This window comes from Octopus sinensis, linkage group LG18 (genome assembly GCF_006345805.1).
Source record: "Octopus sinensis linkage group LG18, ASM634580v1, whole genome shotgun sequence".
Classification (NCBI taxonomy): Eukaryota; Metazoa; Mollusca; class Cephalopoda; order Octopoda; family Octopodidae; genus Octopus; species Octopus sinensis.
Genome location: NC_043014.1, coordinates 28,005,030 through 28,028,953, shown reverse-complemented (window position 1 = coordinate 28,028,953; position 23,924 = coordinate 28,005,030). Strand labels below are relative to the sequence as shown.

General features: G+C 37.6%; 1 protein-coding gene across 1 annotated transcript in view; it reads right to left on the bottom strand.

Annotated features, from left to right (window-relative positions):
- Window positions 1-23,924, bottom strand: part of LOC115221223 (unhealthy ribosome biogenesis protein 2 homolog) — a 71,541-nt gene that overhangs the window by 15,625 nt on the left and 31,992 nt on the right. The window contains exons 15-22 of the mRNA XM_029791380.2: window positions 20,329-20,489; window positions 18,715-18,849; window positions 18,412-18,498; window positions 16,824-16,941; window positions 13,743-14,030; window positions 10,350-10,466; window positions 7,137-7,262; window positions 5,592-5,834 (exon numbers count right to left, since the gene is read on the bottom strand). Of these exons, the coding sequence (XP_029647240.1) occupies window positions 5,592-5,834; window positions 7,137-7,262; window positions 10,350-10,466; window positions 13,743-14,030; window positions 16,824-16,941; window positions 18,412-18,498; window positions 18,715-18,849; window positions 20,329-20,489 (1,275 nt within the window). The remainder of the gene's footprint in view (window positions 1-5,591; window positions 5,835-7,136; window positions 7,263-10,349; window positions 10,467-13,742; window positions 14,031-16,823; window positions 16,942-18,411; window positions 18,499-18,714; window positions 18,850-20,328; window positions 20,490-23,924) is intronic.

The window sequence follows — 23,924 nt, the reverse complement described above, 5'->3', positions numbered from 1 at the left end:
GAAAATTTTAATCAATTGTTCTATTATTGGGTTTACATTTTATCACATAAATTATTCTTGTTAATGTAGAAATAGTAGCTAAAATAGCTGATGGTTACATATTACCTGTGTTTGAAATAATATCCTTTAAGAAATCAAAAATTTTCCTTTGCAATCAAGATTAAAAGTAATTGCACAAGAATTATTTTGAAATAATGAATAAATTTCAATATTTTTGTCATTTGTTTGGCAAGTGATTTGCGTGTGTGTGTATGTGTGTTGGTGTGTTTATGTCCCCGTAATTTAGTCATTCAGCAAAAGAGACTGACAAAATGAGCTCCAAGTTTAAAAAATACTGGGGTCGATTCATTCAACTAAAATTCTTCAAGGCAGTGCCCCAGCATGACCACAATCTAATGACTGGAACAAGTAAAAGAATAAAAGAACAGCAGATATGATGTCATCATCACTGTGATACTGGTTCCCAGGCAAGTGTTTTTTCATAGTGAAGAGCAGATGATAGTTAGATGGGGCCAAATCAGATAAAGAGAAAAGGCAATCAACCAGTTCCAACACAGTCACCACAGCAGCCATTGAAAGCAAGGACTTGTGCTGGAGCATTGTCCTGATGAAACATTATCCTTTTGTCAGATTTCCTGGGTGTTTGGTCCTAACAGCCTTTCATAACTGTCTCAGCAAGTTGGCTTAGTACTCTCTATCGATGGTGTGACCCATTTCAAGATTGTCAGTGAAAAAACAATGCCTTTTGCATGCCAAAAAACTGAGGCCATCACCATCTCTGCAGATGAAATGACCTTGGTCTTCTTTGGAGCAGGTGAGGAGAGGTGTTCTCATTGCACGGATTGCCTTTTGTCTCTGGCTCAAAGTGATGAAGCTAACACCCATCTTGGGTCAGGAAATGTTCAAAGAAACCAGTTGATCTGCCTCAAACAATTGCAGATTTTCCTATGATGTGATTAGCCTGGTGCGCGTTTGATCAGGTGTCAAAAGACATTGCATTCACTGAACACCTTTGACATGCCAAGTTCCTTGTGCAGTATATCATCAACTCTTATGGAATATGCTAATAGCATTGGCTATTTGATTTATAGTCAAATACCAGTCATCCATCACCATGTGGTGAACATGACCAATGTCTTCTTTGATGGTGGCAATTGCAGAATATCCAGACCTTGGGTTCTTTTCAAGACTCTCCCATCCCCTCTTAAATTCAGATGCCTATTTTTGCACTGTTGATAAAGCTGGAGTGTCATCCCCTAATGTAGCGACCATAGCAGCATGAATGTCCTTAGGGACTAAACCCTTTTTTCTGCAGGTACTTGATAACATCACAATGCCAAATTTTATCCATTTTCAAGAGAAATCACTACTAGTTACTTTTGAAGTTTTCTTTGAACAGTCAGATACCAGTTTATCTAGAAAAAATTAAGCAGTTATAAATAGTATACAAGTGCAGAAGATGATGCTCTAGTCTAAACTTGCTGGGTACGCTGTACACCCACATTCCCACCCCCTCCACCTTAACCAGAAGTTCCTAACCTATGTCTTCCTTGTTTACCTCCCACGAACACTTCTAAGGGCCAAATGCCACCCTCACCCCTACGTAGGGTTTATTTAATCATATAGCGCATAAAAATGGTGTAGTGTATGTAGGTTGTAGTCTAGTGTTTCTTTATGAATTCTGCCAAATACACGCTTTCTTTTCAGGTACATGACACTGCTGTCCCTCATCCCAGTGTCTCATAGGCCCACACCTCCCACACCATCAGAGTTGGCACACTGAAAGGTAGGACTGGTGAAATTGTTGAGATGCTTAAACGGAGACATGTAGATTTGTGCTGCATCCAAGAAGTAAGGTGGAGAGGAGGTTCCGCTAGGTTCCTCACAAGCAAAGAACACAGGTACAAGATTTTCTGGGCAGGGAATACTGATGGGGTCGGGGGGCGTGGGTATACTTCTTGCGGAGAAATGGGTTGACAAAGTAATCGAGGTAGCCAGAGTATGTGACAGAGTACTTAAGATTAGATTAGTGCTTCACCATAGGTCAGCTACCATTATCTCGGCCTATGCCCGACAACCGGGGCTACCGGAGGGACAGAAAGACCGATTCTATGACACCCTATTGCAGACTACATCGTTGACAAATGACAGGGACCTTCTCTTTGTGGCTGGTGACTTCAATGGACATGTTGGTCGACATGTCGGGGGCTTCCATGGAGGCTATGGTTTTGGTTCTCGTAATGAGGAGGGAACCAGGCTGCGGAGTTCTGCAATGCAAATGATCTTATGGTTTGCAATACCAACTTCAGGAAACCCACCTCTCACCTAGTCACCTACCGTTCTGGCAGACACAGTAGCCAAATTGACTACATCCTCGCCAGAAAAAGGAAAAGAGGGCTGCTTATAAATGGCAAAACCTTCCCAGGTGAAGAATGTACCCCTCAACATAGATTAGTAGTTAGCGTCTTCAGGATCAAGGCTAAATGGATGCCCAGAAGAAGACCAGCTTGGAGAAGAGTCTGGAAGCTTAAAGATCCTGCAAATGGACAGAGATTTAGAGTCGTATTACTCGAAGCCTTCGATGAAATAGAAGGGGATATAGTGTCACATAACGTGGAAGACAACTGGAGGCTTCTACGGGACAACCTGCTGAGAGCCACTGACCAGATCTGTGGATGGTGCAAAGTCCCATCTTGACCCAAGGTAACGTGGTGGAGGAACAATGTGGTTGACAGGGCTATTAGACAAAAGAAACAGGCTTGGAGGGACTGGAAGAACGGAGGTAGCAGGGAATTGTATCAGACTGCCAGAAGGGAAGCTAGGAGACAGGTTTATTTAGCCAGAGGGGAAGCAGATAAGAAAAAATTTGCCAATGTTCTGCACCGTGAAGACCAAAGACTTGAAGTATTTCGTGTTGCAAGACAGTGTGTGAGAGAGAATCGTGATGTCGTAGGAGAGAAATGTGTCCGTATGGATGATGGTTCACTTGCACTAAATGAGACTGCAAAGAGAGAGGTTTGGAGACGCCACTATGAAAGGTTGCTCAATAAAGAGAATGAATGGGAGAAAGAGAGTCTGCCAAATGTCGAACCAACAGAGGGACCAGCTATCCGACTTGACAGTACCTTGGTAGGTAAAACAATCAAGAGTATGAAGGCAGGGAAAGCCCCAGGCCCATCAGGAATTACTGCAGAGATGCTCAAAATATCTGGCAGTGTCGGCTATAGCCTAGTCACCCATATAGTTAACCAGGTGATACACGAAGGAGTCATACCCAATGACTGCTGTAGCAGCACCATAGTCAACTGCTACAAAGGTAAAGGTGACACCTTAGATACAAATAATTACAGAGGTATCAAGTTGCTGGATCAAGTAATGAAGGTCATGGAGAGGATCATAGCCCAACTAATTAGAGAGAGAGTCAGTTTAGATGAGATGCAGTTTGGGTTCGTGCCAGGGAAAAGCACCATTGATACTATATTCCAGATAAGACAGCTGCAGGAGAAATACCTAGCCAAAGATAAACCTCTATACCTGGCTTTCGTTGACATGGAGAAAGCCTTTGACAGGATCCCCCAATCCTTTATCTAGTAGTCTATGAGGAAACTAGGGATAGATGAATGGTTAGTGACAGCTGTGCGAGCCATGTACAGAGACGCCATTAGTAAAGTGAGGGTGGGCAACGAGTACAGTGAAGAATTCTGGGTAGAGGTAGAGTCCACCAAGGTTCAGTCCTCAGCCCCCTCTTATTTATCATAGTTCTCCAGGCAATAACAGAGGAAATCAAGACAGGATGCCCCTGGGAGCTCCTCTATGCTGATGACCTTGCTCTAATTGCTGAGTCACTATCAGAACTGGAGGAGAAGTTTCAGGTGTGGAAGCAAGGATTAGAATCGAAGGGCCTTAGAGTCAACCTCGCTAAAACCAAAGTCCTAATAAGTAGGAAGGTAGACAAATCACAAATACCTTCATGTAGGTGGCCCTGCTCAATCTGTAGAAAAGGTGTAGGTAGAAACTCTATAAGATGTACCCAGTGTAAGCTATGTACACATAAGAGCTTCTCTATGCTGATGACCTTGCTCTAATAGCTAAGTCACTATCAGAACTAGAGGAGAGGTTTCAAGTGTAGAAGTAAGGATTAGAATCGAAGGGCCTTAGAGTCAACCTCGCTAAAACCAAAGTCCTAATAAGTAAGAAGGCAGGCAAACCACAAATCCCTTCAGCTAGATGGCCCTGCTCGATCTGTAGTAGAGGCATAGGTAGAAACTCTATAAGATGTACCCAGTGTAAGCTATGAACACATAAGAGGTGCAGCAATATCAAAGGAAGGCTAACTAGGAAAATAGTTTTTGTATGTGGCAGATGCTCAGGAGCAATAAACACTGAAAATGTGCAGAAAACAACTTCCGCCACATTCCAGGGAGAAAAACTAGAAGTAGTTGATAGCTTCCGTTACCTAGGTGACCAAGTCAGTAGCGGGAGGTGGGGGTGGGTGCTGAAAGTGTAACTGCCAGAGTAAGAATAGCCTGGGCAAAGTTCAGAGCGCTCTTACCTCTGCTGGTGACAAAAGGCCTCTCGCTCAGAGTAAAAGGCAGACTGTATGACATGTGTACGAACAGTCATGCTACATGGCAGTGAAACATGGGCCGTGACTGCTGAGGATATGCGTAAGCTCACAAGGAATGAAGCCAGTATGCTCCGATGGATGTGTAATGTCAGTGTTCATACTCGACAGAGTGTAAGTACCTTGAGAGAAAAGTAGGACCTAAGAAGCATCAGTTGTGGTGTGCAAGAGAGACGATTGCACTGATATGGTCATGTGGCGAGAATGGATGAAGATAGGTGTGTGAAAAAATGCCACACCCTAGCGGTTGAGGGAACTCGTGGAAGAGGTAGGCCCAGGAAAACCTGAGACGAGGTGGTGAAGCACGACCTTCAAACATAGGTCTCACCGAGGCAATGACTAGTAACCGAGACCTTTGGAAATATGCTGTGAGTGAGAAGACCCGGCAGGACGAGTGAGACCATAACCCAGGGCCTTTACCTGGGATGTAGCCATTGGACACAAAACTCTGCTTGTGAAGACCTGTTGAGGCAAATGAAATCGAAATCGATCAAAAAAAATCAATGGAAATTATAGTTGTGATACCAGTGCCAGTAGCATGTAAAAAGCACCATCCAAACGTGGCCGTTGCCAGCGCTGCCTCGACTGGCTTCCGTGCCGGTGGTACGTAAGAAACACCAACCGATCGTGGCCGTTGCCAATCTTGCCTGGCACATAAAAAGCACCCACTACACTCATGGAGTGGTTGGCATTAGGAATGGAATCCAGCTGTAGAAACACTGCCAGATCAGACTGGAGCCTGGTGCAGCCTCCTGGCTTCCCAGATCCTGGTCGAACCGTCCAACCCATGCTAGCATGGAAAACAGACGTTATACGATGATGATGAAATACATGGAGTTGAAATTAATGCATACAAGATTTCACGTAGTGGGATCAATTTGTTCAACTAAAGACTTCAAGGCAATGTTCCAGCATGGCCACAGTCCAATGACTGGAACAAGTAAAAAGTAAAGTATTAATTACAAACCATTTTGGAGATCTTGTTTAAACAACAGACTGTCAATCTGGGGTTGTGTTTGTTACTTAAAGGCTTCCCTCCATTTGAAGTATTTTTCTGGGACTCCAAGAGAGAAGTGTATACAGCAAGTACACAGTCTGGTACATCAGAATCAATGGAAGTGACCATTTCTAGGACAACATCAGAAAACATTTCCATATATTTCGTTGCTATAGCACGAGTGTCTTCTGATAATGTTTTCTGTTGTAATACCTGTGACATGAAAGAATAGTTTAAGTTAATTTTATTCACAGTAAAGTAGCTAGTGATAGGTTGGCATACCAAAAATGACATGAAATACATAACAACACAGTTGACCAGGTTTTCTCTGATGTGGTGTGTGCTATGACTGCAGTGAGTGGCGAGATGTATCCAATCCATGCCAGCATGGAAAAACAGTTTTTACAATGATGATGAATATAGAGGTAAAATGATTGAAAGGATAAATTATTAGTCTAGCAGTCTATAGTCTCTAGGTTCATATCTATCACATCTATCAAAGGACTTTCATTGTATGTACCTATAGGTCTTTCTCTCACTCTCAAGTATATACATATATTTACATTGTATGTACATATCATCATCATTTAACAACAATATCACCTCCTTCAACACACACCAGGTTTTGCTCAGTATAAATATCCTTAATAAACCAAATTCACCATATCACTATCTGTCGTGTCCACACACATATGACAATCAAGAAAATGGACAAAAGAGTATTAAGAATTCAATAATTGAGAAGTGTTTCACAGGCCAAAGGAATTTACTTGTCAAGAGCCCAAAAGACAACACAACTTTCCTCCTCTTATCCTCATTCCCAGATGGAAGATAAAGAACAAGGATCAAACTGTTAGATCAATGGTTCTCAAACAGTCTACTACAAGACATATAGCAGTGCACTGAAGAAGTATCTAGGTGTGCTGCAAAAGATATCGAGGTGTACTACAAGGACTATATAAGGGCGCTGCTTTTATAAGTATATACATCCTTGACATAACAAATCCTCACAATCAATGAGTGTCTCTTACATTAATGTAAGGCCTGCCTTGTATTAATGCAGGAGACTATAATATAAATGAACACAAATGTCAGCAAATAAGGTTCCTAGATGTTCTATGTTAAGCTAAACCTCTATCTATGTCAATGCTTAACAAACTAAACCAAACAACCATCAATAACATCCACATTTAGAACAGGCAATGAGGGAGCCTATATCTTGCTTAAATTAATAGAATAACAGCTAAATCCCTCTTAAATCACAAGCTACCACCTTTAAAAAAAGTGGGGACAGTGTACTCTGATGAATTATGTCTGAAAATAAACGATAATGATTTTAATACCTTTCATCAAAGATTTGCTTGATAGAGCTGACTTGGGTGCTAAACAACAGTTAACAGGCACACAACATATGTGATCTCTGGCTCTGCCTCTCTCTTTTTCTCTCCCTCTCACACACACACAAATAGTACACATACATGAATCGTAAATGATGACAATACAAAACCATCAGACCTTGCCAAGTTCCTCGATAAATTTGGATGCAAAAAGAAACTTGAGTGAGTACTTCTTGTGAATATATTCCATGGAATGTGACTTTTTACAAATCCGATCTTTAGCCTTCTGGAGATATTTGAATAACTGTTAAGAAAAAGAAGAAACATAAGCCATTATAGGTTCTCCTGTTTATTGTTATTTGTTGAATTGGTAGGGCATCAGACAACAGTGTAATATTAGTTATATTTATGTTTTGGGTTCAAATCCATTTGGGAACAACTGTTCACTTAGTCATGTCAATTTCGTCAATGTCAGCCACCTTTCATAAAATATACTAAAGGGCAACACCTCTCTACGCTCACCTTCTTCAATTCTTCAAGTGGTACTTGAAGTTGGTGAGAATGTAGTCCAAGATGAAAAGATCTACCCTTAAACCTTTAAACAATATTCAAAGGCCTTCACCATAGCTACAAGACAGAGGAAGACAATTTATACTTCCTTGCTGAAAGAAGACAGTGAATTCATTGTAACAATAAACTTGGATGATAACCAAGTTTATTTTGCACATAATGAGTGCTGCTCAAGATAAACCCACAAATCAGCAGTGCATGGACACTGAACAAGTGTACGCTGGACACTTTCATTACCTTGTATGCATCTCAGACATAACAATCATGCTTGTATGTATTCCAAGAAAAACCCACTTACTATAGCAGTGCCAGGCCAAGAACTTCTAGAAATTCTCCACAATCCCTGACCAGAAACTTTTACAGAAGAAATTACTTGGACAGTTCTCAATGATGCTACCCTCCACTAACCCTTATTAGAATGCAAAAATTGAGGTTTTCATCAGCTGCGCTGTTCTCTTTTATAGTGCAGTGAATATGTGGTAACATTCCAGATGTTAAGTGCCTGGCCTTACTTGGCATTTTGCATCTCAGTCAAAAAAGTGAGCTACACAAAGACATGTTGCACAAACAGTGACCACATCTGTTCATCATCATTGTCCAGAAATTTCTTCAGATATGTCAGCCCCAGCATATGCCTGATTATTACCAGCCAAGGCATCCTCAGACACTTTTCGAGCAATTGTAGCAGTAGATGTATCTTCTAACTAGTGGAACTTGTCTCTTCAACAAGAACATGGATGCATGCATGGTTGTTTAAGAATTTATAGTCCCACATTTGTTATACTGCAAGACACTTTGGGCAAGTATCTTCTACAATAGCCTTTATGGTTGACCAATACTTCGTGAGTGGAATTTGGAAGGTGAAAGCTGCATAGGACCTGTTTTGTGCGTGCGCGTGTGTGTGTGTGTGTGCATGTTATCTGCTGAAACTTTGTAGGTAATACTTTTAATACATAACTCTAAAATCTGAAGTTCCTTGATGATTTCAGATTGACTTAATTTTACACCTCTCAGTTATTCTGCACGTTTTTTTTTTTTCATGTTATCGGATGTTTAACATATTGCATTACACCACACCAAAATGCTGTGTACTTTGTCCATTACATGTATTTGAAACTTGGAACAGGACAATTTGATCTGAGTCTTGTAAGTTTCATTATGATTCTATATAGATCTTTACATCTGTTTTTCTATGCTCACCTAAGTTAGATACTTACATAGTACATCAAGGTATTGTTTTTAGAGCCAGATGTCCTTCCTCTTGCCAATCCATACCTATCTTTCAAGTAACGGCTCTCTTATTCTACACACCTTTGAAAGTCTACAGCCAGCAAACAATTTGCTGATAGGGAAATGGTAACAAGCAAATAGCACAGCACTTTTATATGCAAAGCACACAGAATGTAGATGTAAACCTTCAAACACACATGTATATATAATGGGCTTTGTATAGTTTCTGCAACAAAATTCACTCACAAAACATTGGTCAGCCCAAGAGGTGCACTGCAATGGGAATGAACTCAAAGCCATGTGGTTACAAAGCAAACTTCCTAACACAGCCATGTCTGCACCAAAACATATATATGCATGTACACACACATGCATACATGTGTGTGTGAAAGCGTATCTATATATGCACATGTATTACTATATAAGGATTTACATCCTGCAGGCTTTGCATAAAGAAGCACCGAGCTACAATTTGTTGTCATTTCCCTATCAATAAATCACCCAGTGGCTCTGTGCTATCAAAGATGCGTGGAACAAGAGATCCATAACTTGTGTGTGTATCATTATTTTTCCATATATCAATGATGGATGTAAACATCATTGAAAAATTGTTCCTTCAAATGACATCTACCAAGTTACAGATGCTCCCTTGTCAATCTCTCCATTAGAAATACAGTGAAAGAGTGATTGGTCCTTTGGAAACTTGTAACCAATGATGTTAAAGCTTGTAAATCCTGATATTAGATAAACAAATAACATGATGTGATGCCAGTGCTGCCTGACTGGCACCCGTGCCAGTGGAACATAAGAAGCACCATTCAAGTGTGGCCAATACCAGTGCCACCTAACTGGCACCTGTGCCAGTGGTACGTAAAAACCACCATTCGAGCATGGCCAATGCCAGTGTCACTTGACTGGCTCCCATGCTGATGGTACATAAAAAGCACCCTCTACATTCTCAGAGTGGTTAGCATTAGGAAGGGCATCCAGCTGTAGAAATCTTGCCAAATCAGATTAGAGCCTGGTGCAGCTTCCTGGCTTGCCAGTTCTCTATCATACCATCCAACCCATGCCAGCATGGAAAGTGGACGTTAAACGGCAGTGATGATGATGAAAAAGAAGACAATAATAATAGATATATATATGAGCGAGAGAGGCAGTACTAATACCAAGAGGTAATATTTATTCCCATTTAAAATGTGGATGTTCCATTAGAACAAACTTTACTGTTATAGATACCATGAAAGAAGCTCTCATATAGGTTCTTGGTGCAAAATGCACACTAGTTTTTATCATTGGTGGGGATTTATCTCCCCACTAGCAACAAGCATGCTTTTTACACAAAAAGTCTATGTGAGAGTTTCTCTCATGGTATCTACCACAGTATAGTTTGTTCCAAGAGAACATCTACATTTAAGTGGGAATAAAGTGAGAGTAGAATCCTACAGGTTTCTCCAACATCCAGCTCCATTTGACCAACCATTTTAGTACACAAGATTGCTTGATCAAACTGACCTAAGTCAGTTTTTAATCAAATGATACACCAGAGAAATAAATAGAAGTAGAGTTATAAAATGCTAGGCTTACTTACCTTCATGATATAAGTCTCTAATATAGAACATAATGTAAAACCTTCAATTATGGAAGATATAGAATATTCCAGAAGCCTGTAGTAACACATCAATAGAGCCTGTTGGCTGTTGGGTTTCTGTTATTGTAGAAATCATACAAAGTTCAGCAGTAGCAATAATAATAATAACAACAACAAATATAATTTCTTTCTAAGACAACCAAATTGTTCCAGGTTCAATCCCCCTTGGACAACTGTCTTCTGCTAGGGCCTGGGCCTACAAAAACCTTGTGAGTAGATTTAGTAGATGGAAACTGAAAAAAGGCCCATGGTGTATGTGTTACTGTCTCTATTATGCAAGCAGAGTCCTTCATTCCCAATTGTTTGTGAAAACATGTCTGGTCATGGGGAAATATTACCTTATTTGAAAAAAAAAGGCGAGTGTTGATGACAGGAAGAGCTACAATTCCATCTGATTCATGCAAGCATGGGAAAGTGGACAGTAAAACAATGACAATAATGATATTCAGAGAAGCCTTCTTCAGTCTACATCAAATAGCGTAATATGTAACTGGTTGCCCAGTAACTAGTCATGTGATTTAAGTCCTATCAGTGAGCTCTTTTCTCTCTTCCACTTCAAACTGGTGTTTATAATGCCTAACGTGATTTATATTGAAATTTTAGTCATAAATTCCTAATATCAACATCATTCTATCATTTAACCCTTTCGTTACTATATTTCTGACCAAATTACACCCCTTATGTGTTTCAATTAATTTCTAACGTAATCATAAATTTAGTCTGGTTTCATTAAACAACTATAACTTTTTTTATTTATCGATATATTAATCTGATTTTTGGAAGATAATTTAATGAAATATTCTCAACCAATTCTATACTATAATTTTTGTCACAAAGTGACTCTAATTGCAGGTAGATACAGGTAAATTCAACAAAATATAAAATTATTAAAATTTTGTTCAAACATCGCTATAGAAAATGGGTTATTAGCTAATATTCAATTGGATATACAACAAAATTTTACGATAGAATTTGTTATTCTGGGTAACTTTCTGATACCCATAATAATATTTATGGCAAAATAGTCTTAATTTCATTTAACGTTGTGGGAAACCACAAACTATCGTTTCTTTCGCTTTGTTTACGTAACAGTTCGTTTTCGCCGTAATGATTTCAAATAGGCTCATTCAAAAAAGTAAAAAGAAATAGTCTAAGGCGTTACTCTTCTGGGAAAGTCTGTGACTTGGTCCAGTTTCTTCAGAAAAATCACCGAAAGAAACAGTTTTTAAATTTTCACTCCATTCGGGTGCCAATTCATTTTCTTTATCGCTGTCGATCTCGGATTCACAGTTTTCACTTTCGGAAAATGAAACATCAGATTCATTATCAAATACCACATGCTTTTTTTTTTCAGTCATAGAGTTAGATTTATGAAGGTCTTCAGTAGAAAATCCTTCGAATTCTGACTCGCTGCTTGATATAATGAAATTCGTATCCATTTTTTGCCAGAATTACAAATTTTGAAAACAGAATAGGAACAAATTTCGGAAAAAAATCTCCCAAAATTCAGGGAATTAAAATTACACTTTGATTATTGTTCAAAACTGTAGTTGAACTCTTTACGAAGTATAATACGTGTTTTCACGAATGTACTAAAGAGATTTGCTCTGATATTCTCATTTAAATATGAATAGGTAAATTCGGGCGGCTTTGGGCGGTTTGGTAACGAAAGGGTTAATGTCTACTTTTCTATGCTTGCATGGTTCAATGGAACTTACTGATGCAGATTTTCTACAGCCAGATGCTATTCTTGCACTAATCATCACTTGTATCCAAGTAAGGAAATTTTTCCCTTTGTCCTTCAAACAATGAACAACTCAATGCTAGACATGTTTTCCTGGAAGTAAAGTGGTTGTGCGATAAGAAACTTACTTCCTAACCACATGATTCCAGTTTAGTACCACTATGTGGAACTTTGGGCAAGTGTCTTCTGCCTCAGGCTAGCCAAAACCTTGCAAATGGATTTGATAGACAGAAACTGAAAGAAGTCTGCCACACGCATGTGTGTGTGTGTGTGTGTGTGCCCGTGCCCCACCTCCATGTGACAACCAATGTTGGTGTGTTTACATCCCCCATAACTTCACAGTTTAGCAAAGAAACTGACAGAATAAGTATCAGGCTTAAAAAATAATAAGTACTCGGGTTGATTCTTTTGATTAAAAACTCATGGAGGTGCCACAGCTGAATGACTGAAACAAATAAAAGATAAAGACAAATGTCACCATCAGTATGACTGGTGACTTTATTTCCAATCAGCACACAAATGTCAAGACGAAGGGAAGCTCCAACACACTCACACATAAATATACTTATATGACAGTTTTCTTACAGTTTCCACCTACCAATTTCACTTAACAGCAATGGTCAGTCCACAGCTATAGAAGAAAACACCAACAAAAAGTGCCCATGAAGTAAAAAACACAGTCTAAAATATATGGTTCAAAAGTAAAGTTCTTAGACACACAGCCACAAGTTATTAATTACCTTGTGTACGTAAGAAAAAGCAGAGTATTGTAATCACACATCTTTGTTTGACTGTGCATTTGCAAAATTACTGGAAAACAGCTGAATGGATTTTCACCAAATTTGGCAGAAATACTCATTGGGTCAGTGGCTTGAAATGATGAAAATTTGATTTGATTATCTTCAAACATACATAAATACATAGATATGCAACTGTGTGCATGTGTGTGTGTACAGTGATGGATTTAAGGGTTTCGTTTATTTACGAGTTGATCTTTTAATTTCACTGGAGTGTAAATACTTATAATGGTGATACATGAGAAAAAAATTTTTTTTTAATCGAACTTAAAAATTTCTCAATAAGCGTCATATTATTTATATCCTACAATGAACTACAGTTCATTTGATTCACCTGCCATCATTGAATGATGTTGCTATGCAATATTTTCCATAAATATTTCATTTTGTTCACTTTCTTTTTCATATGAATTGACCCTTCTTTGTGTCTATAGATGACGGTGTACCTATGCGTGTAGACACATGTGAATGCATACATACATACATAGATATGTGACTCTGTGTGTGTGCATATGTGTGCAGTGATGGATTCAAGGGTTTTGTTTATTTACAAACTGATTCCTTAATTTCACTATTCTTAGGCCTCTAATCCTCTTTTAGGATTAGAAAGCTTAATTCAGTTCAATTAAAAAGCATGGGTAAGCAAAACAAGTTATCTGCACACAGGGTATGCATCACTCCTCTGATGCCTTTTTTTCATTGCAAATAAGTAACTGGTCTTATTTCTAACTATTGAAAAATAAACCAAAGCAAAAAGACAATAAGTCTCTTGCTTATCTTGTCTATCCTTACCTGTTTTTGAATTTTGCTTAAGGAAGTTTCCAGAAAATTAAGTACGACTTCTGGTCTGAGATAGTTGTATATAAAAACATTCTCTGAAGACATCATCAAAGTGCTTAGGCAGTCAATGCAGTTAGTAATCAGAGAAAGTTTTTGGTCATTTGGTACTGTACTAACTAAGTTACTATCATCTGGACAGATGTCACTGACAGGACAACATGAAATTACAAGATGCAAGCCAAATGTGATCTGGATTTTCTCATTTGGTGGAAGGAACCTCAGAGGTAGCAACTCTACAATCTATATGAGAAAGAAATTCAGAGACATTTTACAGATAATCATTGCATTCAAGAGAGGAAATAACAAAAAATACAATAAAACAACAACACTGATAAGAGTACAGAATTAAGAGCATAATTTTTGCTGTTTTTAGTCATTCCTTCAAGTTGGTGAAAATTTAAACGAAGTCGTTATGTTGCAAAAAAGTTCGAAGGGAAAAGATTAGAATAATATAATCGATATCTATTTAAATTAAAATACTGATCTAAGTCTTGCTGTTTCTCATATACATACATATACATATACACATGAGCTGAAAAGTTCATAGGTTGACCTAGATACTCTCATGGAATGTGACCAAATGAGGTTTGTGCTTCAACATAGACCCCTTGCAGTCCACACACTTCTTCCATCGGTGTTGCACTGCTTGGATCCCATTGGTGAAAGTCATCAACAGCAGATATGATGTTATCATCACTGTGATACTGGTTCCCAGCCAAGAGTTTTTTCATGGTGGGGAATAGAAGATAGTCAGATGGGGCCAAATCAGGAGAATATGAACAGTGATCAACCAGTTCAAAGTCACAATCATGCACAGGAGAAATTGAAAGCAAGGACTTGTGTGCTGGAGCATTGTCCTGATGAAACAAGACCCTTTTGTCAGTTTACTTGGGTATTTGGTCTTTGGTAGACTTTCATAACTGCCTCAGCAAGTTGGCATAGTACTCTCCATTGATGGTGTGGCCCTTTTCAAGATTGTCAGTAAAAATAATGCCTTTTGCATCCTTGCCTACAAATGAAACAGCCTTCTTTGGAGCAGGTGAGGAGAGGTGATTTCCACAACATGGATTGTCTCTTTGTTTCTGGCTCAAAGTGATGAAGCCAACACCTACCCTGGGTTTGGAAACGTTCAAGGAAACCAGCTGGATCTGCTTCAATGTCAGATTTTGCCATGATGTGATCAGCCTGATGCACTTTTGATCAGGTGTCAGAAGATGTGGCACCTACCAAGCAGAAACCTTCATCATGCCAAGTTCACTGTGCAGAATATTCTCAAATCTCCCATTGGATATGCTAATAACATTGGCTATTCGATTTATAGTCAATTGCTTGTCATCCATCACCATGTGGTGGATGCAATGGAGGTTTTCCTTTGGGGTGGCAGATGCAGAACATGCAGACATTGGGTCATCTTCAAGACACACCCTTCCCCTCCTAAATTCAGATGCCTATTGTTGTACTGTTAATAAAGCTGGAACATTATCCCCTAATGTAGCAACTAGGTCAGCAGGAATGTCCTTGGGGACTAAACCCTTTTTTCTGTAAGTATTTGATAACACCACAATCCCAAATTTCATCCATTTTCAAGAGAAGTTGCTCCTAGTTACTTTTGAAGCCTTTTTCGAGCAGTTAGATGTCAGTTTAACTGGAAAAAAGCAATGTAGTTATTAATAGGAAGGGCTGAAATTAATACATGGATGATTTCAGTTCTAGTATCACCCCTTCATGGTCATCCTATGAACTTTTCAGCCCAGCCTCAAATACAGAGACATACAGGGTGGACATACAAATAAATATGTCAAATTCACCAATTTCTCCATAGATTGAAAAAAATGACAACAGCCTTAATTGATTTTTGACCTTCATTGGGGTCTCATCAGGTGTCTACATCAAGTGAGCAATCCCAGAGTAACAAGTAGCCAACCCATTTATATACACATCAAATCTAGTAGACTCAGAGAATTAGGATTATCAATTTGCATACTACAGGTGCTTAATACTTTACTTAAAACCAGTGGCCTGTGAATGGGGAACACAGTTCACACATTACCAAGTTATTACATATGTAAACCTAGAATATATATATATATATATATATACACACATATATATATATATTTGCACAGGACTGTACCAAAAGGCCTCAATACAAGGATAGATTAGATAAAACATAAACACAGATCAGTTGCTGAGAAAACTTCTATGTACACAACTCTGTCTAAAATGTGTGCATAGTTTAGTAAGAAATGAAAAAGCTAAAAGTAAAAGTATCACTCAACTCATGAAAGCAGTTCAGGCTACGCTTGAATTTACTTTCTTAGTGAAGAAAATAAAGTAACATGTATTTCAGCTTCTATTCAGTAAAGTTGTTAAAGTACAAAGATGTTCAAAATTATATACTTATTAAAAACTTCTTTAGACAATTAGTCCAATACCTATTTTGGAACAGCAGCTAATAGCTTAAGCACACACAAAAAAAAACTTGTATACTCAAACAAGCAAAAATGTAGTGAACTCTTTATATGGCTTAATGATAACATTGCCAAGTTTCCTAGGTGACATTGTGCTTGGGATTGAGATAGGATACCTATGGTTCAGTTGGGAATAAATAGAAGTTTAGTTAACTGTTAGCCAAAGTTTTCTCTTTATACAAAAAGTAAACTAAGTTAAAGCAAAGTGCAAGATGTATGATAATGTAGGAAATCTAAAAATTGGGCAGTTGACTAGGATTTATTGTGTTTTCAATGCTAACTTACAAGAAAGGTATTGTGGAAATGCAAGATAAAGCAAAAGGACATGCCAAAAAACACTGGTGAATGTATGCTGGATGATAAACTGACATGAGTTAGTGTGAAAAGATACATAAAGTTGAGATATAGCAAAGACCTGAAATAGGATAGAATCAGACTATAAATTACTCATAGGTGAAGTGACAACACAAGATTGAGATAGAAGTAAAGACACATTACAAAAAAAAAAACACAGGATGATAATGAATAGTCGAATTGTAAGGAAACATCTCATCTGACTTACTTTAATGATGGTTGAAGATTTCTGTAAAACCTTTTCTTGTGCATCACTTTGAGCAACTGAATTCCCAAATAAACTGCAAAAGCCTTCTCCAACAATCTTTAATGCTTCAGAAGTCTTTCTAGAGTAAGATAAAAAAAAAATATACATAATGAAATATTTTCTTTTCAAAACAACAGATTTAAACATATGGGTATGCAAATATGATGAATGGCCTGCTTGACCTTCATATCTTCTCTCAACAAGAATGCTGTACAATTGTACATGCCTTCCAGTTACATTGTAGTAATATCTAACAATGGCAAAAACAAAAGTGTTATTTTAATAAATCTTCTCAAGGAATTTAAGACTGGCTACCCTTGGGAGCTCCTCTATGTTGATGACCATGTTCTTACTGCTGAGTCACAACCAAAACAAGAGAGAAAATTTCAGGTGTGGAAGAAGGTCTGAAATCAAAGGGCCTTAGAATTAATTTAACAAAGTCTGAAGTCCTAGTAAGCAGGAAAAGAGACGAATCACTGAGCTCTTCAGGGAGATGGGCCTGCTTGATATGTAGAAAAGGTGTTGGTAGAAACTCCATACAGTGTACCCAGTGCAAGCTATGGACACATAAGAGGTGCAGTGGTATCAAAGGAAGATTAACAGAGAAAGTAGTCTTTGTGTGTAGAAGATGTGCAGGTACAATAAGCAATAGGAATGCACAGAAAATAGACTCCCTCAAATGTCCAGGGGATCCTTAGAAGTAATACATAGTTTCCATTACTTAGGCAAACAGGCTAACAGTGGAAGAGGAAGCTCTGAAAGCATAACTGCTAAACTAAGGATGGGCCAAGAGAACTGCTACCTTTGTTGGTAATGAAGGGCCTCTCCTTCAGAGTTAATGGCAGATTGTATGATGCCTGTGTATGAACATGGCAGTGAAACATGGGTTGTGACTACAGAGGACATGTAAAGGTTTGAAAGATATGACGTCAGGCTGCTCCACTGGATGGATAATGTCAGTGTGCATGTATGACAGAATATAAGTGATTTGAAAGTAAAATTGGGCATAAGAGACATTAGATGTAGTGTGCAAGAGGGAAAATTGCATGTGTATGGTCATGGCATAAAGAAGTGCCAATTTCTAATTGTGGAGGGAACCTGTAGAAAGGGTGGACCCCGCCAAGAAGACACGGGACAAAGTGGTGAAAAGGGATCTTCAGATATTGAATTTCACCAAGGAGTTAACAGGAGTCTGAGACTTCAGGCAATTTGCTGTGATTGAGAAAATATGTCAAGCAACATAAAATCAAGCACCCATGCTAGCACCACATAAAAAGCACCCATGTAAGTGATACATAAAAAGATCCATACTAGTGCCACATAAAAGACACCATGATTGGTGCCGTGTAAAAGAGCATTCATGCCAGTGCCAGTAGTGCATTTCCAACTACTCATGTAAGTGAGTACTGTTTAACAAAGCAACCAACTTTAAAATAATTTTCTTACAAATAAAAAAAAATAAAAACTTAAAAAAGAAACATTCCATGAAATGGTAATGTAAATAAGTTTTAAAATGTAATAAAGAATAGAAAAAAAGGAAATGTCTTACTTATCATTGGGGTTATTCCACTGTATCTCTGAGTTTCCTAAAGTACTGAATAAACTAGCAACAGTCTTCATATCTTCAGGTAGAGAACTTGATTTAAGAAAAAGAAAAATAAGAAAAACTGCTCAGTTTTTCAAATTGAAACGACAAAAATAGGTGGCAAAAATATATGAAAATTCAGAGATAAGAAAAAAAAAAGTTTTTAACTGTAAAAACAAAATTTTATGAGAAAAATAATTAACAAACACTAGGAAAGAGTTTAAAAAAAAAAACTTATGACTAAGATGGTAAGAATTGAGAATTTACCCATCTTGTTTCAAGATTGAACCAGCCAGTGTAGAGAAAATACAAGAGATAATGAGAGGATGGAATGAAGCCATTTCTTGAAAGAAAGGAGATTTGATTAAATCCCATGTAAAACTTGCTTCCGTTGACATTTCCCTAAATAGTTGAAAGAGAAAAAAATTCTTTTAAAGGTAAATACATCAAAACATTTAAAGGCAGTTATTTATTTAAAAAAATACTTGAGGATATTTGGAAGAGCATTAATGCTTTTGGACTAGTAAAATCTCTAGCTGGCAACTGGAAGGGGAGATTGTCCTCTCAACCAACACACTGCTGTGGGTGCTGCTGGATGACAGACTCTGGTGGCGATGTTATTCCATGCTTTCTGATCCATGGCGCTGGCCTTAGCACACGTGAGATCAAAGTACTGTGACTTTAGGTTTTCTTCAATTTGTTTCACCCATGTCTTCTTTGGTGCACTGCACTGGACTCTCCAGTACAGGGCTACACAGTGGTGAGTTTCCAATAAAATTTACCTAAGACTTTGACTGGTGCCTTATGAAAGGAACAAGTGCAAAGTTGAAGTTGATGGAATTTGAACAGAAAACATAAAAAGCCTGGAGAAGATATCGATAATGAAGGATATACCTGGTAATGATAATGGCTGTCACTATCATTTTAACATCAATGTTTTTTCATACAAACAAGCGCTGAATGTCATCCTAATTTTTGCAATGTCTTATCGGTCAGCTCTAAAGCTAACATGTTTGTCCCAACCAATTTTGACATATCATCATCATCGTTTAACGTCCGTTCTCCATGCTAGCATGGGTTGGACGGTTCGACCGGGGATCTGGGAAGCCAGAAGGCTGCACCAGGCTCATATATATATATATATATATATATTATGAAAAATTTCTTTTGGCCACTTTCTGTCTGGGTGGAAATGACCCAGGGTACTGTAGCCATATCACTATCAGCCATCAGATTTGGTAAATTCAGGCAGAAAAGCTCCAGAGAAAATATAGTAGTTAGTACAAATTTGATGACAGCACCGCATGAATGGCATCCATGCTAGTGGAGCGCTAAGAGCACCATCCAAACATGATTGTTACCAGGGCCGTTCAAATCCTGATAAATTAACAAGTTGATAAAATAAAGTACCAGAGTTTGATAATTTGTGGCTTTGTACCAAAGAAATCAGCCAAAGGATGGCAGAATTGTTAAGGTGACAGACAAAATACCATGTGATGTGTAGTTACAGACTTTTACATTTCTATGTTCAAATCCTGCCAAAATCATCTGTCTTTGAGTTTCGTTGCATTGATAGAATTGACTTTGCCATTCCCCAAAATATGGTCTTATGTTTATATAAGAAATCATTATTATTACCACTGTTGTCTCTTTAAAGATTGGATCTTTAAATTTGCTCATGCCACACTGCAGATTGTAACAATTCCCTTTCAGTCCTTCCTTTAACCTTTTTGATGCCAATCCACCTGAAACCTTTCTAAGTCAGTTCTTATTCAGAGTCAGTATCTTCCTAGATGAGTCAAAAGACTGTAGGTTGCTTGTACATTTCATTAAAATTAAAGCAATGTGACAAATGAAAATAAAATAAATGAAATTTCAAACCTTTCTGAATGTTCAACTGTGTCAGTCATCAGAGTTTGAACAATATATTGAGAGATAATCAAAATGTTTCGTGGAGTGAGAAGTGGAAACACAATTGGAAAGTTAGTGGTGAGAAACCACCATGTAGCCTGCTTTATTGTCCTTACAGGAATACGAGGGTGCTGAAAAGGAGAAAATTACAAAGATAGCAGTTTAAATACTAAGGAATGAGTGGAAAACCGATAGGAATTGTAATGAATGGATAAGGAATTAGTATTCGACTTGTGTCAAATAGTGAATTGGCATGGTTCTTGCAAAATCACATGGAATTTCATAACAGAATAAAGTAATAAATTATTTCTTAATTTGTGAAAATTAAAAGTGATAAACATTAAATGTATGACTGTTGTTAAACACTATAACATTGAGTAAATGAGCCCTGTGGACTTTAGGAAAGAGAGAAATAAATTTTGAGATATTCACTTCACCCTCCACTTTGCATCAGAGTGGTTTAACTATGAAACTAAACTAAACTTGTCATAAGCAGAAATTGGTTTATTTGTTACCTTTGTGCCACAGAATTACTTCAAAAGAAGTCATTGAGGCTATTCAATGAAACCAACATCTGTATCATCATCAGCACCAACACGAAACCTTTAAGCAGAGAGTGACCTTCGATTATTCCTCTGGACCACTCCTCCTCTTCAAGTGCCCTTAATTCACAGGCAATTTCTTTGAAGCTTCACCAGTCTTTTGCCAGGTGTTCCTATGGTTATCTTTAGTTTATTCTTATTTCATTAGATCATTTTTAGCCAAGTCTTTTTCGATACTCTTTTGTGGCTAGAGATGTGGAAGTAGTCTGTATGGCAATTTTGAATAAGCCATTCAATTCACATAGTCATACCAGTAGAACTGATTACTGAAGCAAGTGGCACTGTCATGGCTTTGGGTGTCAAAAGTGAAAGTAGAGAAATCTGACGTCAGACGTCAACTTCGTGTATTTACGTCGTCTTTCGTTTATTTACGCCGTTTATTTACGTACCACTGAAATGCAAGTAAAAGCTTGTATGTATGTATGTATATATATATACATACATACACACATATATATAATATACATGTATATATACATATATATATATATTTAATACATACATATATATAATATATACATGTATTTTTAATCGGTCTTTTTTCTTAACCACTATACATTATATACATACATACAGATAGATAGATAGATACACACACACACATATAATAGATATAAAATGTGTACGTGTGTACATTTTTCAGAAAAAAATTCATACATTTTAAATATCAATAGCATTTCTCTTATTTTTTACATGAAGTTTTCGAAAAATGAATTTAGAATGTAAAAATCAAATATATCAAATTAATAAACGCAAATTATTTTCAAATATCATTTTCAACGGTGAGATTATCAAAATATAAACTTGAAGTTAAGTTTAAAAATAAATGCGATACTCATTCTGTCTTGATACTTATGCTCAAATACATGGATATAGCTGTCGAATTTGTTCTATCAACTTCCCGAATATATCATCCTTAAATTCATAGCGCCACATGAATTCGATGAGATGGGTCTGAAGTAAATTTCTGGCTGTTCCACATTCTCTCCTATTTCGAGTCTTTACGTGTTTCCATAAACATTCTATGTGGTTGGTTGTGGCAAATGTTACCGGATCAACAAAATTTATAGAATGATTCACGGTCAAATGTCTGTATCCTAGCTGACTGAGTGTATTATACGAACGCCAAAGGTCGGATATTATTGTTGTACCAGGCAATATACGCTCGCGTATAATCTGTAATAGAGTGTCCGCTGTTCGATCTTCAACTGCCACTAAAATACATCTTCTACTATCTCTTTCTAATGCACCAAACACCCATTGCGTTTTAACCCGATGGCCAACATGATATTTTCTCTTAACAAACGCAGTTTCATCTATTTCAACGATTCTATTGGGTCCTCCCAGTTTAATATTCTGTGCAACATAATATTCTGCACATACATCGCGGCAAAAATTCCTCCAATCGGTTACCGCTACATTTGCTAAATGACATTCCTGTCCTATTCCTTTTGCTAAATCTTCTTTGGCCCAGTAAAACAAAATATCTATGATCTGTTGACACTTCAATTTGCTATTTTCTAAAAATGTTCCTTTTCTAATTGACACGGATTTTCTACAAGGTCTTCCACACGACCATATTATTTCATCAGATATTTTTTTTCGTTACTTCTCTCATGGGAGCTCCACACGATGTACATATTTTCTGGGTATTCAAAAGGCCATGTCTCTTAAGCCAATTAATGCTATCTGCTGTTGTAGCAGTGGAGACGGCAATATCGCGGTGACTAATTCCTCTTAAACTTGGATATGCAAAAGCCATATTAAAAATTGTTTAGCACGTGTTGATATCACACTGAAAGTTTCTAACTGAATAAATTTCAAAGTTTGAATTACGCACGTGGTGGTCAGTGGTCATTCTGATTGGTGTATGTAATCGCGGTGATGGTCATGGGGGTTCATTTGTGCAGATTTTGGTGTGATTTCTTTTTTAAAAACAATAATGAATAATGCAAGAATAAATATATTCTTGCATTATTCATTATTGTTTTTAAAAAAGAAATCACACCAAAATCTGCACAAATGAACCCCCATGACCATCACCGCGATTACATACACCAATCAGAATGACCACTGACCACCACGTGCGTAATTCAAACTTTGAAATTTATTCAGTTAGAAACTTTCAGTGTGATATCAACACGTGCTAAACAATTTTTAATATGGCTTTTGCATATCCAAGTTTAAGAGGAATTAGTCACCGCGATATTGCCGTCTCCACTGCTACAACAGCAGATAGCATTAATTGGCTTAAGAGACATGGCCTTTTGAATACCCAGAAAATATGTACATCGTGTGGAGCTCCCATGAGAGAAGTAACGAAAAAAAATATATCTGATGAAATAATATGGTCGTGTGGAAGACCTTGTAGAAAATCCGTGTCAATTAGAAAAGGAACATTTTTAGAAAATAGCAAATTGAAGTGTCAACAGATCATAGATATTTTGTTTTACTGGGCCAAAGAAGATTTAGCAAAAGGAATAGGACAGGAATGTCATTTAGCAAATGTAGCGGTAACCGATTGGAGGAATTTTTGCCGCGATGTATGTGCAGAATATTATGTTGCACAGAATATTAAACTGGGAGGACCCAATAGAATCGTTGAAATAGATGAAACTGCGTTTGTTAAGAGAAAATATCATGTTGGCCATCGGGTTAAAACGCAATGGGTGTTTGGTGCATTAGAAAGAGATAGTAGAAGATGTATTTTAGTGGCAGTTGAAGATCGAACAGCGGACACTCTATTACAGATTATACGCGAGCGTATATTGCCTGGTACAACAATAATATCCGACCTTTGGCGTTCGTATAATACACTCAGTCAGCTAGGATACAGACATTTGACCGTGAATCATTCTATAAATTTTGTTGATCCGGTAACATTTGCCACAACCAACCACATAGAATGTTTATGGAAACACGTAAAGACTCGAAATAGGAGAGAATGTGGAACAGCCAGAAATT